Raw genomic sequence first — 17073 nt, 5'->3', positions numbered from 1 at the left:
CCTTGAAAATACTCCATAGTCAATATCTGGACATCTGAGATTAAAAAAGGAACTTCTGAAGAAAATTTTATGGAACTTGCTGTGATCACCCACCTACTCCAGTTGTTCTTCATTTTTTACTGAGAGAAAAATGTAGAATAAGATCATCAATTCCCAAAGTTAGTCTCATGGGATGAGACTAAATTGGAGTAAATGTATTAATGAAAATCTGCATAAACAAGGTTTACTGTACCAAGTACTAAATACTTTCAAAGAAGTAAAACATGGATTGCCGTATAAAACAACTGCATCAACTCCACTGATTTTTGACTCTACAGCATCTAGTACAACTTAATCCCATATCCCAAGCCGGGATCCCGGAGGGGTGGCATATAAATCTAAGTATAAATAAATTATTGTATCATTACACCATGTATTTCCATTTTCTGACTGTTGCTCAGCCAAGAATGTACCTAGGCATGGCTTAAGGTGCACTAGATCTTAAGAAAGAATGGGACTGTTATCGATAGCAGTTTCTCTTACATAGGGATGGACATGAAATTACAAATCCTGGTTCAGTTCGGGGTTTGGGGTGAGTGGCCCCTGAACTGAACAGAATATTCCTGAACCAAATGTGCCAGCAGCCTTCTAACTTGTCCATTTTGCTTTCCTCCACTTTGAAGTGGGGAGAGTGAAATGGATGTGTTTAATGGCTTGCAGCTATAAAAAAACGATGGGTGGACCAACCCCACTTTTAGGTTTGAATGGTTGGCAGCCATTTCACTGCTCAGTTTTGCTTCATCTCCTTCCAAGTGGCAGAAAGCAAAACCAACTTCAGCCTAATAGTCGGGTGGGTGTGCCATGCTGCTGTGAGCCATTCAACTGGTCAATTTCACTTCCCCTTGGTTAAACCAAGGGGATAGGCAGACCCACCAGGCTGTCAAGATTTAAATGGCTAGGAGTCATTTCATGAATTGGTTTTGTTTTTTCCTGTGTGTTCAATAAATTTTTAGGTTGTGTTTGAACTTTACTATAGAGCCAGCTGGGTGTATGGTTAGGAGCATGGACTTCTAATTTGGTGAGCCAGGCAGCACCTGCTAGGGAGGGACACTGCAAGGCTCCCAGAGTCCCACACCACTGTGAAACACAGGGAGAGAGGCTGGACAGTTCTCCTCCTCTCCACAGGGTACGGAGGCACTTGTCTCTGCATCCTGCAGGGGCAGCGCCAGAGGAAGGAGCCAGCCAGCACGTCTCTCAATGGGGAGAGATGCTGGCCAGCTCTTTCAGACCCCGTCCCATCCCAGGGTGCAGAGTCAAGCTTTTCTGCACTTGCAGGGGCAGGGATGGGGGATGGGGAGAGACACTTCCCAGCTCTTTAAGTCCCCCCCCCCCGGGTGCAAAGAAAAGTCACTCTGCAGTTGCGGGGCAGCACCGGGGCCAAGGAGCTGGACCGCCTCTCCTGGTGCTGAGAAGCCCTGTTGGCTCTTTATCGCTTCCTCACTAGCTTCAGAGAGATGCCTCTCTGTGCCTGCTCTCTTTAAATCCTCCTCTCCAGCCCCCTATTTAATGCCTGGTGTATTCCTGAATGCACTGGGCTTTACTTCTTCTTGTATATATAAAATCATGGCCATACACCCTGACAATATGCTGAAGGTTCCAAAGCCTCATATTGGTGGAATCTCTTGCTCAGAATTCTGCATCCCCCCTTCCTTCAGGCCTGCTGTGAAGGAAGTCTCAAACAGCCCCTGACTGTTACGTGTGGCGGGGACCCCTGCCTCACAGACAGGCACACTGTCTTCTATAACCAATGGCACCCTACAATAGTCTAGGCTTAAGCTAAAGCCAAGACGACACTGCTAGGATCGGCCAAGCCAGGCCAGACTCCATCTTAGAAATCTCGTTCACTGCCTTAGGTTCAGAAATGACAGCCTCCGGGCTCAAGCTCACATCAGCTCACATTGTAAGCCCCCCCCACACACACTGTATTTCTAAGTGAGTGGATCGGCTTCCTCCTGTTTGCCGAGGGGCTCCTAGACAAACCCTTTGTCTTGTAACATTTTTCACACTTGGCCCCTCTGCCATGGGAAATCTCCCCACATCCTGCCAGCTAGACCCGATGGCTCTCTTCCTCAGAGCCATTAAAATCTTTGTCCAAACCCATCTATGGCCATCCCACCCACTTGGTCAGGCATTGTCCCAACCTCCGGGGACCTTGGAAACTTCCAGCACATGCTCACCTGAGCCTTGTCACGTAGCCCCCTTCCCAAAACCCCATAAAAACTGTGGCTTCACACAGCCACTCTGAGTGTCTTCCAACCCGGGACCTTGGAGCACTCCCACGCTGGTTCACGTTGCTTCCTCAGAGCTACCATTCCTCGGACAGGTAATTATCAAGCCTTCCACTCTTCCTCTCCTTTCTCTATATAACTGCTTGTAGGTGTGTTAGCTATTTGTGTGTCTTTTTGTTATTATCTTTTCAATAAAGCTTATATTACTATTTTACCATTTACATTTGCCTGGAGTTCCTACGGGTTCAATCAACCCTGGCATACATAGGCATTTCGATCAATAAACGCTAAGTTACTCCCCCCTCTTGCTGCATTTGGGCTAATCTTCCCCACAAGTACACGCATCTGAGGACACCTGTACACGCAATTTGGGTGACACTACCTAATGCCCAGTGTATTCCTGAATGCACTGGGCTTTACTTCTTCTTGTATATATAAAATCATGGCCGTACACCCTGACAATATGCTGAAGGTTCCAAAGCCTTATATTGGTGGTGGAATCTCTTGCTCAGAATTCTGCATCCCCCCCTTCCTTCAGGCCTGCTGTGAAGGAAGCCTCTAACAGCCCCTGACTGAGGTGAGGGTCATGTTTCCAAGAGCAACACAGAGGAGTCTGTGGCATGCATGTGCATTCCTTTCAAATGTGTGTGGGAATCCTCAAATGTTTCTTGTGCACAACAACCCTGTCCACCCTCCAACGCAGCCATTTCTGCCTGGGGAGCTGATCTTTATCTTCTGGAGATGAGCTGTCATTCCAGTCAATCTCCAGGTACCACCTGTAGGTTGACAACCCTAGGGTTGGAAAAATTCCTTGCTATTTGGAAATCGGGCCTCAAAAGGGTGCAATGTCTCAGAGTCCAGTGTCTGTCTTTCTGCCCCTGTGTGTGCCATGCTGACAGGCAGCCATGGCCACTGCTCTTCTAAGAGCAATGCCACACACATTCCTTTTGTGCATGAGGGAAGAGAGCTTTCCCCTTCAGCCTGCCTGGAGATGAGCTGTACTTCCAGAGGATCCTCAGATCCCACCTGCAGACTGGCATCCCTAAACCTCAGTGGGGTACAATGCTAGAGAGTCTCCCCTCCAAAGCAGCCATATCTGCCTGGAGAGTTGATCTTTATAGTCTGGAGATACACAGTAATTTCAGGAGATCTCCAGGCTCCACCTGTAGTTTGGCTACCCCTGGGTTGGAAATATTCCTTGAGGTTTGAAGGTGGGTCCTCAAAGGGCTATAACGCCTCCACAGCCACCCAACCAGCCACATAGTGCCCCTGGCCTATTTCAGGTCAAGAAAACATTGCCGACAAGAGGTGAGGTTGCTTGATAGGTGTAGGTTAATGTTCTGGAATTCCACACTTCCTAGGTGTGCCTGAACCTAACTTGAGTCAGGACTGTTGTGCACAGACAGACCTCCTCTTTGGGTTGCTAGCCTCCAAGTGAGGCACAAAACCATGTTAGCACCTGTTGTATTACAACAGGCTTTACTACTAGTCATGAATTACTAGGAGGAACTGGGAAAATTCTATTATTACAGAGGGAAAGGTGAGAGATTTGCAGCTACCATCCCTCTTCCTGGCTCGTGGTCTCCTACCAGCATAACCAGCTTTAACATTTCCAACGGTCTATCACAGTATTGCTGTGGAACAGTATCGTCTACACTGGCGGTTTCCAACTTTTTTCTATGGTGACTCACAATTCTCAGTGTAATTGATATCATGGTGACCCACTAAGACAAACAAAAACAGTTTGCATTAATCAGTAAAACTGTAAAAGGCTAGCATCCACGTTCACAGGGTTTGCAGACATCTTTTGAACTGGGACCCACAGGTTGCTAAACTTAACAATACTGCATCAGTTGCCTGCAGAGATAGCCCTATGACTGCAGGGAGGTTGCATGTTATTTAAAACAAGCTTAAACGTTGCTCTAGAGCAGGGGTAGTCAAACTGTGGTCCTCCAGATGTCCATGGACTACAATTCCCACAAGCCCCTGCCAGCATTCACTGGCAGGGGCTCGTGGGAATTGTAGTCCATGGACATCTGGAGGGCCACAGTTTGACTACCCCTGCTCTAGACTAAGGAGGGGCAAGAGGCCAATTTAGTTTATTACTCAATAGGGCAGAATATTAAAGACCGGTGCATAGTTATATCCTACCTCTGAAGAATTAGAAGTGAATGAATAGACAGCAAATAAGAGGGAGGGGGGTCCTAATATATTGCTTGACATTTTTCAGGAAAAGAGGTGCGGTGAGCCATCAATTTGAGAGCTGGGATCTGAGTAACACTGTTCCTAATATTTCTATTAACAATTTTACTGTGCATTTGCTATTATATCCAGATGAATATATGAACTGAAATTTGCATGACCTACAAATCTCTGCGTATAAATCTGGGGAATGGAGCCTGTGAATTTGTAAACATTTCATTGTTATTCTAAATTTCTTTTCCAGCTAGGTCACATCTGCATCTCATTACCATAAGAAGGAGAACCAAAGCAGTAATGTAAGCTTTACTACTAAAAGCAACTGGATTGGAATTCCAGCTACCAAACTCACTTTAAATGTCAGCATTTACAAAAGCAAAGAAGGGGCCATCTTCTGAATGCTGGTTTCTTAAAGGAACCAATATAATTTGCCACATGGGATGTGGTCAGATATCTACTCTGCACCTTCACAATGTGCTTTTCAACAGTCTTACTTCTTTATCAAAGAGAAATCACAAAGCAAAAGCTGGTTTGGTGGTTCCATGTCTCACGCAGTCTGGTGTTGCTTTAAGGAAGACTATTTAGGATTCCAACAAATGTACCTCGTGCCATACTCTATCTCGTCTTTATTCCCCACTGCCTTATTACAGGTTTCTTTGTGTGGGACCCAGAATTCAAAAGTCTTGTTCAGTGGCAAGAATGAAAAACTTCCTTTTTTCATCACAACTGGTGCCCATAACTTCTGCCCTCTTCTCATGAAGTCTATTTCAAAGTGTAGACTCTAACAAGATGCATTATTCCAGCACCAGAGGTGGCTGCTGTCAGCCTTTCTGTTTTATCTGCCTCCGAGCTCTCTCTTTTCTTCTCCACATGAATTAAATATATATAATTGCACCTGGTCTTTAAAATGAGAATTTGATGCTGAATCGAGTCGGAAATGACCTATTGTACACTACATAGAAGGTGACAGATTTTGCTTGAATGATGTTTAGTCATACAAACTAGAAGCTTGTTCACCACAAATCAGTTCCTTAGTTCAAATAAATACATTCACCTTCTACTATTTCCTGGCCCTCTTTTTCTCCTTAATTTGCACGTTCACAACACTGTGATGACCATATAACAACTGGTAGAATTCTGCTGGCAGGGTCTACAGTCTAGAATTAGAGACCATTGATTAGCAGGGTGGCAATTTGCCAATGAAGATGCAACTCGCTTTGGCGTTAACATGGCCACAGCCATTTATTGCATGCCTCCCATGAGAGGGTTGGCCCACCACGGAAAGGAGCTTGACCCCCTCAGCCATCCAGCTACTTAACCTGAGGGTCCATGAATGCCCTGAGGCCCACTTCATCACAGCCAGGAGAGCAGGCCCTCTGCATCTGGATTTCCTCATAGGGAAGCAACCATCTTGGGGCCCACTAGGCATCCACCACACTTTGGTACCCTTAGGTCACTTGGCTATGAGTCCCTGGCCTCCCAGCTGGGTAGGCCATGCTTGTATCACTGCCAATCTCGTTATGGAGACCCCTGATCCCCTAGGGCAGTGGTCCCCAACCTTTTTATCACCGGGGACCGGTCAACACTTGACAATTTTATTGAGGCCCGGGGAGGGGGAGGTAGTCTTTTGCTGAGGGGCGTCGCTGCTGCCACCTGAGCCCCTGCTCCACTTGCTTGAGCCCCTGCTCCACCGGTGCCCCTGACTTCCCGCTGCCCACAGCAGCTGCGCAGTGCCATGCCAAGGGGAAGCCCCAGCAACGGTGGCCACTGGAGAGCACCAAAGGTGAGCCGGCAGCAGAGTGGCAGGACAGCCCCCGAGGCAGCAGTTGGGGAGGAGGATAAGGAGGAACTACGGCCCGGTACCAACTGATCTACGGACCGCTACTGGTCCCCAGACCGGAGGTTGGGGACCACTGCCCTAGGGATTCCAGTGTGCAGGCTGGAATCCCTGCCAACAGGCTCCAACTGTGCCTAATCCACAGCTATGACAATTTAAAACCAAACTGTCTGTAAACAGTAACAAAACAAACCCCAAACACTGGGTGGGTTGGAGGAAGCTGTTCAGGCTGTGGAGTCACAAAGCGGATGAGGTGCTTATATAGTAAGGTGAACGGATTTTAACATTGGTAAAGCGGGACACCATTGACCGGGGGGGGGGAGGAGTTCTTGATTAAAATTTAGTCTATATGGAAGCAACAATTTTCATAGAACGCAAAAATAGTATTGTAATATAGTTTTTAATTTCAACATAAGTACAATTTGCCAAGTGCCCCCAGATGTCCCTCCAAAACTGGGGTCCATTCCGCACAAGTTTAATGTAGCAGGAGTGTGGCAAATTGTAATTGCTACTAATATGCAGTTATACACGACTTCCTACACAATCTGCAACACTCCTGAAACAGTCCCGCTAAAAGCGCTTCGTTGTAGCGCTTCCAGGGAAATCCCAAAAAGTGGATTGACCCTCTGGAAAGCGCTACACTCTTGCAAACAATCTGCAACAGTTTCAAAAAAGTTCTGTGCGTTACCATTGTTGCGGTTTCAGCAAAGTCCCTCCCCCTGGCTCTCTCCTCTGAACTTCCGGCGAAGCGATCACCATTTTTTTTTCTTGGAGCAAGCGGAGAGCAACGAGCCAGCGAGCCTTCATTCACCCAGCGAGGCTTCTCAGGCTGCAGTCCCTCCACAGAGCTGCTTCAAAGCTCCCCTCAAGTCACCAAGCACAACACAGCCCTATTTGCAAGTTCCCTTTATTTTCGGCCAAAAATAGCCCCTGTGCAAGGGGGGGATTTTTTTTTTTACTCGGGGGAACGTGGTAACGAAGAAACGGCAGGTCACACGCCAGCTGCCAGCTAGATGGGTCTCTATGTTAGGAGGAATCAAGGCATATTCGTTGCAACATGTGTTTTTCTTTTTTTAAAAAAACCTGTTCTTAAAGGGAAAGGGGCTTTTCCGGAGCATGGTAACAACCGCCCATTGGCTGCTCATTTGATTGACGGCCAGGGGCGGGACAAAGCACGGATGAAATCGCTTCCTTTCTAGCGATTTTTGGCGAGACCGGAAACCTGTGGGAAATCATTGAAACGCAACTGGATTCCACTACAAAGGCAGGTATGCGTTACTCCGAATTCCACTATTTTAAATTCCATTTTTTCTTTCCGTAATCAATTTGCCACATTGATCCTGGTGTGGAATGGGCCTGGAACAATCTGGTCACCTTATTATATAGGCACCTGCGCTCTGCCTCCCATGCACGCGGCAGGGCCATGTGTGCTCCAGTGGTTCCTGCTCACTGATGTAATCTCTGGCCACTTCACCAAGGGCGGCTGCAGTCAGTCCCAGCCGCTTTGCTACTCTGTCCTTACCACAGATGTTTCCTTCCTTCGAATATGTTCTTTCCTGATGATGCCTACAGTTTTTTTCAGGATCCCTCCTTTTATTAACCTCCATTTTTTATCTTGGGTAACCTTTTCCTCCCTTGATTCACAGTCCACCATCTCCTACTTTTAGCCTCATTGCCTTTGCCCCCCCCCCCGTTTTCTTTCTCAACTTTTTCCTCAACCTTTTTAGTCAAAGTGATGATTTCTGCTTGTCAAGAGAGATGCCATTATAAAGTTTTACTGTTTTCTAATTCTCTGCAGGTGTTACCCCCTTGATGTTACTCTTCAAGGTCATCTACTCAGGCCTGTTAATTATCCCCCACAGTTCAGATGTGAATCTGGTAGGGGGGAGGGGGGTTCATTCTAATGCTAGAAAATTCTATGGCTACTACCTAGCAATTGGTTAAGCAGGTCAGACCAGCAATTCTCTCCTTACTACCAGAAGGTATTTGTAATATGCTATAGAACTATATGCTATAAGAACTAAATATACTGCTTTAGACCCTAAGTAAGTAATATAGATAGCATTGTTATTTTTGTGCATTTACACTGCCACTGCACTATATGCCTTTTTTTTAAACGCTTTTTCATAAATTTCTTCAATGAAGCTGTATCTTGTTCTGTGGTGTGTTTTACTCAGGGAGTTACTGAGACCAAACCCAAGTAAAGTTGGTTATGTTGCCACACCAAGGCAAGGTCAGCCTTGACACTGCTTTTAATTCCCCAAATGAGTGACTAGTACTACCACAGCCTAACACTAAAATATAATAATTATGCCAATTAACATAATAAAATTTCAGTTTCTTTTTCTGGCCAGAAAAGAGCTTCCAGTTTTATGTCCTTTTAGTGATTTTTAAAGAAAGGGTTGAAAAAAATAATGTTAGTGGGCTAACTCTATTGCACAAGGAGCTGCATAGCACTATAAAATAGGTAACAGGGAACACAATGATGTCATGGTTAGTAGGGGACTGCTCTACTGCTATTATGTTGACTTTATTGCTTTGTTGGCCTGTTATGGGATTTCATTTTTTCGCCATACTGTGCCATTTTATTATGCAATTTTGAGCCTCTTGTGGCGCAGAGTGGTAAGGCAGCGATATGCTGTCTGGAGCTGTCTGCCCATGAGGTTGGGAGTTCGATCCCAGCAGCCGGCTCAAGGTTGACTCAGCCTTCCATCCTTCCGAGGTCGGTAAAATGAGTACCCAGCTTGCTGGGGGGTAAACGGTAATGACTGGGGAAGGCACTGGCAAACCACCCCATATTGAGTCTGCCATGAAAACGCTAGAGGGCGTCACCCCAAGGGTCAGACATGACTCGGTGCTTGCACAGGGGATACCTTTTAATTCTATGTTTAAATGTTTTCATTTTATTTTATACTTTATACATTTGGGACCAGTGTTGGGACTAATACATCTTTCATCCTTATCCATTGTTGTTCCTCTATATATTTGTGAAACAGCCTAGGAGGTGGGATGTGTCCAGCTATCCAAGATAGAATAGGGCCAATAGGGTGCAGCAAGCTTTGCCCTGATTGGCCCTGCCCCTGAAACTCCTGCCCTCTGTCTCTGGACTCTATCCTCCTTGCTCTCAGACACCTCAGTGCCTGGAGCCAGCAGCAGGTAAGGGGCCCTGGGCAAAGGGTCATGGTGGAGGGCCTGCTAATGAGAGCCTCTTGGCCTGTTAGGTTGGGCCTGCTTACGAGGGCCTGTCGGCCTGCTAAGCATGGCCTGATTACGAGGGCCTATTGGCGTGTTAAGCAGGGCCTGCTAAAGAGGGCCACACAGCCTGCTGACTGCCTGCTAAGGAGCTCTGTCCCGGCCCTGCTAATGAGCTGCCAAGCCCCGCCCACCCCACTTGACGTGGCTGCGAGCTGCGGCCCAAAGCCACTTTACGTTGCTTGGCCAGGGGCCAGGGGAGGAGACCCTTTCAAGGTCTGTTCTTAGGAATGGGCTTTAAAGATAATAAATAAATAAAATTGTACTATTTTGATAATTAGTAAAACAAACAAAATGAAAAATATTAAACTTTGTGAAATTGACTTCCAAGCAAACCTGTGCTGGAACAGGCTATTAGTGCCTAAGGGCTCTTCTACATGGTATGCTCTTCCAGTCATAAATTGATACCAGAAAACATTCTTACAACTGAAGTGACATAAAAAATATGAAGAACTAAATGAAAAAGCTCAGAAACAATCAAGATTTTGGATGTTTGTTATTCCTAGAAATGTGTTCTGTACATGTGTACACAACACATTTACATGTGTTAACTCCAATCACAAGACTTGCCCCATACAATATCCATCAAGATCCTATATAAGCATGCCTTTGAACCAAGCCATATAGGAAAGTGAGTTTTTCTACTTTAGGGGAATAATCTTTAACAGCTTGTTTGTGAAATCACCACTTGGTTTATTATATTTTTAACCTCTTTGTTGGTGCTGCTCAGTTGTCCCAGAAGCTTAAATATAGAATCGCTGGATCACTTACAGCTGTTAGACTACATTTAGGGGAAATACTTACTCTCCAGAGGAGCTGCAGGCTGAGCAGCTTAAAGGAACCTCTGCACCTAGAATAACCAGATATCAAGTAACTGTTCACAAGAGAATTAGGGGCTCAGTAATAGGATGGTCCACTGATCTACTGATACAATGGACAAGAAATCACAGCACGTGAAAAATTGCAGCTAAATCCAGACCACAGTGCAGACTAACATCCTATGATGAACTTGAGTAAGTAAACATTTATACTCCATTTACATTTCTGAGAATCGAAGATATCAGTCTTTAATATGCTGTCATCAATCAACAGAGAACAAAATATACACAGCCTGCATTCTTCTAATGATGGTACTAAAATATATTCTCTAAGAATTTTCTTCTTTCATGCTCCTGTAAACTTTTACTCCTCCTAAACTGTTACTTTACATAAAAAACAAAAGCAGCTTATCCTACTCCCCCCCCCCCCCAAATTTCCATGGATATATTAGTGGATTCATAATTAGGAATGGGCTAAAACCAGAAAATTCCAGTTTGGTTCAGGGTGTTTCTGAACCAATCCCCCGAAAAGAACAAAACTTAAAGCCCTGAAACAAACTGGCTGCTCTGGGCTAGTCCATTTCACTTCTCCCTACCTAGAATGGGAAAGAAGTAAAATGGACTGTTGAAATGCCTGCCAGCCATTTAAACCTAAAGAACCATTATCAGTTCTTCTCTCAGCTTGCATCTTCGTCGGACCAACAATCTCTCTCTAGAGCCATTTAAACCTAACAGCTAGGAAGGTCTGCCTGCTAGGTTTGAATGGCTGACCATTCATTTTGTTCCCTCAAGTTTTGAAGCAGTAGGAAGTGAAACTGAGTGACTTGCAGGTGGCCACTACTCTAGTAATGATGCTACCCCAGTTTTATCGCATAAAATTTTGGCCGCAGCCGTTTATTAACAGAAACACCCTCAAACTGAGGGTTGGCCTGATGCTAGTAAGGGAAGCCTGACCCCCCGACAGCCGTCCGGCTGAACAAACTTGTACCGTGGCTCTCCAGCTCCATGCCTCACTCCCAGCCGGGTGGGTGGGCTGCTTTTTGCCACGGCAACAACACGGGAAGCAACCGGTCGGGATCCAATGGGCATCCGCCTCCATTGGATCCCCCAACCCCCTGGCCTCCTGGGCCCCTGGCCTCCCAGCCGGGTAGTCCGCGCCCGGTTACCGGCCAGTCCCTTTACGGGGACCCCCTGCCTCAGGGATTCCCGTATGCAAACGGGTCTCCCTGCCAAACCAGGCATCCCGCATGGCTGCAACAATATAACACAAGGGAGGGTGGGAGGGTAACTGTCCGGAACAGGGCAGCGTGAGGAATGGGGCCCACACATGCACGCAGCCTTTTATAGGCCAGCACTCTGCCCCTTTTCGCCCCCGCCACGTGACAGGGGCTGCCAACGTCACTGGGGCGCGCCGCCTGGGTGCCCCCGCAGCGTCAATGGTTAAACCGCGGCAGCTATTTGCTGAAATTTCTGTCTTAAAATGGATAGGCACACTCACCCCTCCAAATGGGTGTTGATGGATATTGGACTACTGAAATTTTTAAGCAGAAGCTAGATAGCTATCTGACAGAAAGACTGATTCTGTGAACTTAGGCAGATTGTAAGTGGGTCTGGAGAAGGGATTGTGTCAGTACTTGGCCCTTTCTTGCATGCCCAGGGAAATGCCAATTGCCACTTTGGGGTCAGGAGGCCAATTTTCTCCAGGCCAGGCTGGCCAGAGATTCTGATTTTGAAGAGGCATCATCTGGGCATGGAATTCAGGTCATTGTGGTGGGCAGGTAGTTGTGAATGTCCTGAATTCTGCAGGAGGTTGGACTGGATGATCATGGAGATCCCTTCCAACTTTATGGTTCTATGATTCTGTGATTCTATGAAATTTTCTGAATTTGTCCCACTATGAAGGGAGTGGTTATATTCTAATCATGACTTTTGTCCTTTCTTCTTTTCATGGACATCAGAGAAGTTTCCCTTCTTCTTTTTTGGTCAAGTGATTGTATTTACATTATTACTTCATGATACCTACTGCTATTACCCTGTTGCCCACTAACCCTGTATCTAATTTCCACAGGGCAATCATTGCTTCTGGAGTGGGTTTACAACAAATTTTGCTTTCATTCTGTAGATGCTACACTTCATTGAAAGGAAGCACACATGTAAAAGTACATCACAGAAGCAAATATACACATAAAGAACTATGAACAAAATGATAGCAAGTAGTTGAAAGGCTTTGAACAAGCAGCATTCAAAAGAATTCAAAATGTTAAGATGGCTATCCAATTGTTGTTTCATTATGTTCATTTACAGTATTGCTTCCCACATTGCCCTACTGTTGGGGACTATAAATAAATCTTAGAACAAATACTATTTTTTAAATGAAAAAATCACGTTTCCAGGGTTGGGCTGAGACAAACAGACTTATTCTAGTGCCATAGAAGAGAAACTATCGACTTGGGTGTCCCATATAAATAGATGATGCCCTTACCACTATTTTGAAATGTATTTTCTTCACCTATTAATTTCATTATAGATCTAGTTCCAAACTTCCCCCTCAACAGTGATATTACAACACCATAAAAGATACTGTTTGTTGCTGAACTATAAACGAAAATGAGATCAAAACTCTACAGCAATTTCTATACCAGAAGAGCTTTAGAAAAACAATGAATTATCCTTCCTTACCATAAAGGAGTGTGCCTTTTGAAGCTGTTGTCTTCACTGTCAAGTAGATCATCATTCTATGCAATTCTTGCCCTGATGCAAAACTAGCTCCAAACAGAGATGTTACAGATGGGAGTTCTAAATACGAGTTTTCACTGAATGATGGGAAAAAAAGTGTTGTATCTGAAACAAACATAGACAAAGGATAGATATAAGAATCACCAGGGGAAATGATTCATAATCTGTTTTTTCCCCACTCTGCTCATGAATAAGCTTGGATTATTCTCATACTGCTGAATCTATAGTAATTATTGTGAACTAGTGTTTTATTAATTGAAATGTTTTTGTGACTTTGAAAACCTTTGCCTGAAAGACAAGATGTTTAAAAACAAATACTAAAACGTAGCAAGAATCTGGTTTAAAAGTTCACATGTTTAATGAGTTAATCCTCCAGCGATTCTGACACCTAACTGACCAAACATATTGACTATGCAATCCTAAAGTCACTAATTCTTTCCTGGCCTTTTTTGAGATTTTTAATTATTTTAATTAATTTTATTTTATTAATACACAGTGTCTCCTCCCCCTTTCCCCCCTGCTTAATCCTAAGTATCACCTTGTACAACAGCAGGGTCAGTATTCTATCCATTCTGTAATTTCCAAGAACCTTCCAGCAAAAAGCAATTCAATTTGCAAAGGTGCAAGTTTGGCAGTAATAACACATTCAAAGTAAATGCACTTTTCATGATTAAATCTTTAACTAGTTATTTGCAAATGGTAAATTAACTTGTTTTATACACTCATCTGAGTCAAAAATGAATGTTACCAAAATGAAACTCCATTTAATGCACATTCATCCTTTCACCAAGATATTTGCAGCTTTGCAGGCATCATTATGTTGTTCTTAATGCTTTTGAAAGCCAGTTTTATTACAATCATTATTAATGCCCTCAGTATATTTCACTATGCCTTGGTAATGACCCTTGAGAGCTTCCATAAAGATAAATTAGCATATATTCTGCATACATTGTAATGGTGGGGTGAGGTAGTCAAAAACTGTATAACTGCTATAAGGAAAGAGAACACCATTATTGAAAAGCAGACTCAGAGGTACAGCACTATTTGTCATTCCATAGAAATATAATTATTAGAATTATAAAATAAAATCCAGACTTACTTGCCATGTATCGCCTATCAATGTGATTAACTATATCATATACTTTAATGAATTAAACAGAAAGATTAGAAACATGGTTGACAGCTCCATTTAAAAGTCAGCAGAGAACTGAGTAAACATTATTATATTCAGAACCAGAACTTCTTTGAAGAAAGCATTTTTCATAGTTGCATCATGCAAATAAAACTTCCCCAGAAGACCAGAATGCCAATTGCAAAAATTTCTTCATGAAGTAAATACTAGAAGCAAAGCCCGTAGCACCCAGGGAAAGACTGGGCACTAGGATGCCCCCTTCCTGGGGGCTGCCTACAAAACAAAAGCTCCTGCCCACCCCTGGACTCCAGCGGCCCTGCCTCCAAACCTCAAGGAACATTCCAGATCCAAGGGTCAGCAACTTTCAGGTGTGGCCTGGAAATCTCCTGGAATTGGAGGTCACCTGCAAAGTATAGAGATCAGTTCCCCAGGAGAAAATGGTTGTTTGGGAGAGAAGACACTGCAATGACAACTCATCTCAAGGCTCCTGGAGAAGAAAGGGCTTGCTTGGGAAGGGTGAGCTCTGTGGCACTGTGCCCCAGAGAGGTTGCAGGGTGCCAGTCTCCAGTTGGGCCCTGGGGATTTGCTGTAATTGCAGGTCATTTCCAGGCAACAGAGATCAGGGCTACTTGGGAGGAAAGACTCTTTTGCTTGTCAGTTTCTTCCTTCAATGAATAATTCAATTGATAGCGAAATTTGCTTGAAGAACTGAAAACCTTCCAGTTTGTATGTTCTTCATGGAGGCCCAGGTCACAAGAGTAGCCTGCATGGCATTTTTCCATCTTCACAGGTGAGGACAATTCCACATGGACTGCAAGATGGAGCTCTTCTGTTAAGTCTTTGGGAAACTCTAGTGTGCAAGCTTAAGATCAGCTGAGCCCTTCCATGATATCAGGTCCCTGGCACTTACACCTCTGCATCCCATCAGGGGGGTGGCTCTGGGAAGGGGATGAGAGGCTTGTTTTATACCAATCTTGCTGCTGCTATTAAGAGGTACAATTATTAAGGGCTTTATCTTTTAACGCCATAAGTCTTTATGAGAAGTGGCAGGATAGAAATCCAATCATAAATAAATAAAAATAAATAAAAGTAAATCAAAAGCAGTTGTATGTTATAATCACACATAAAAACATTGGTTGGCAAAGAACTTACAAAGGGTTTTTCAATTACTGCCTCTATGTCAGCTTTTATCACCTTTTTTACCATTGAGAAACCCCGGAAGTGGGATCTCCAAGTCCTAGCTGAAGGCTAGCATCCCTGCCACTGTTGAGGAATGCCAGCCTCCAGGAGGGACCTGGAGAACCCCCAGAATGAAAGCTCCTCTCCAGACTACAGAAATCAGTTCCCCCAGAGGAAAGAGCTGCTTGGGATGGGGATTGGGGGGGGGGAGAGCTACATAGCACTCCTCTCTATACAGAGAGAGAGAACACAGAAGACAAACACATTCCTCCCTTCTCAAATTGCAAAGCTTGTTAACCACACAATCACCTCTCGAAGTAGGAAATACTTGAGTGTCTCTCTCCTTTAATTGCTCTGAGAAGCCATTAGTGAGAAGGTCTATATTTAAAGGAAAACAATCCCCTAACAGTCAATGAACAAGTCAAAAAAGACTTACAGCATCCTCCTGCAAGAGCTACTTCTGCCTGTGCTCTAGCTATATCTTTGAAGGCAATGGCAATGTATACAGCTTGGTGTAGTGGTTATGAGCAGCGACTTCTAATGTAGTGATCTGGATTTGATTCCCTGAACCTCTACATGCAGGATGACTTTGGCTAAAAGCCTAGGGAACTGCAACATCCAGACGGCTGCCGCCTCCAGCAGACTTGACAGGGCAGCTGGCAGTGTTTGGCAGATGGTACACTAGCCAGATGGCCAAGTTCTTGGCTGAATTCCACCTCAGGCCAACACATTTCACCCTTGGGATCGACAAGGTAGGGAGATCCCTGAAAATATAGGAATCCCAAAACAGGATAGTCACCCCTCCCCCCTATTAATGGCCTGGGACTGATAGAAGACTGAAAACCCAGGTGACACAAGAACTTTCAAGGTGATTGTCTCACCATTACACATCCAGGGTATAAATTGTATGGAGCTTTTATTCCAATCCCAGGTTGATTCAGTCCCTGCCGTCTATACAGAATAGGATTTCTGTTTTGATTTTGGGCAATTTAAATTTTCCTTCTGCAACAAGAACGATTGATCTGGAGTGACCCTACCTTTATTGTGCGATATCTTAGAGTGCTTTTAATGCTCAATACTCGAATTGAAAAAGCAGGCTGTTTTGAATCTGGGCTTTGCTCCGTGGTAAAGAATACCTGATTGGCCAAAGTTGGTCATGCGACAAGCTTGCCTTAAAGGAAAAGCCCCTAATTTCTCTCAACTTCTGTCGGTCTTGGATTTTTACTCCCTCCTCTGCCTTCTTCGATCCTCTCCCACCCCCACCCCCCAGAAAGGGGCTCCCTGCTTGACTCCTCTCCCCCCGCTTCAAGAAAAGAAAGAAAGAGGCTTGCCCCCCCTTCTGAACTACCCTAACTACGCGCAGAACACTTTTCTCCTTCAGTGGGGAGGGGGGGTGAAGAGGAAGACCCGAGTTCAAATCGATCTGAATTCAACAGGATTGACAATGGAATAAACAAAGTAAATGCAGACTCTGACCAGGTCTCAGTCAAGCATGCCAGGTCAATCTTATGCTTTGCAAAATAATCATGGAGTGTTGAGGATTTGTTGTCATGCTTCTGACAATGTACAACTTCACAGTGTTAGTGCCACCTTAGCCTCCACTCCAGCATTCCTAGGAATAGGATGGAGATTAGAAGGATTGTGAACATATCT

At 44.7% G+C, this 17073-nt stretch overlaps 1 protein-coding gene across 1 annotated transcript in view; it reads right to left on the bottom strand.

Annotated features, from left to right (window-relative positions):
- LOC143822494 (protein eyes shut homolog) overlaps positions 1–17073 on the bottom strand; it is a 672231-nt gene that overhangs the window by 159111 nt on the left and 496047 nt on the right. The window contains exon 23 of the mRNA XM_077307707.1: positions 13053–13214. Coding sequence (XP_077163822.1) covers positions 13053–13214 — 162 coding nt within the window. The remainder of the gene's footprint in view (positions 1–13052; positions 13215–17073) is intronic.

This window comes from Paroedura picta, chromosome 1, assembly GCF_049243985.1.
Source record: "Paroedura picta isolate Pp20150507F chromosome 1, Ppicta_v3.0, whole genome shotgun sequence".
Taxonomy (NCBI): Eukaryota; Metazoa; Chordata; class Lepidosauria; order Squamata; family Gekkonidae; genus Paroedura; species Paroedura picta.
Note: the sequence above shows the minus strand (reverse complement) of the source record. Positions and strands in the feature narration are given on the sequence as shown.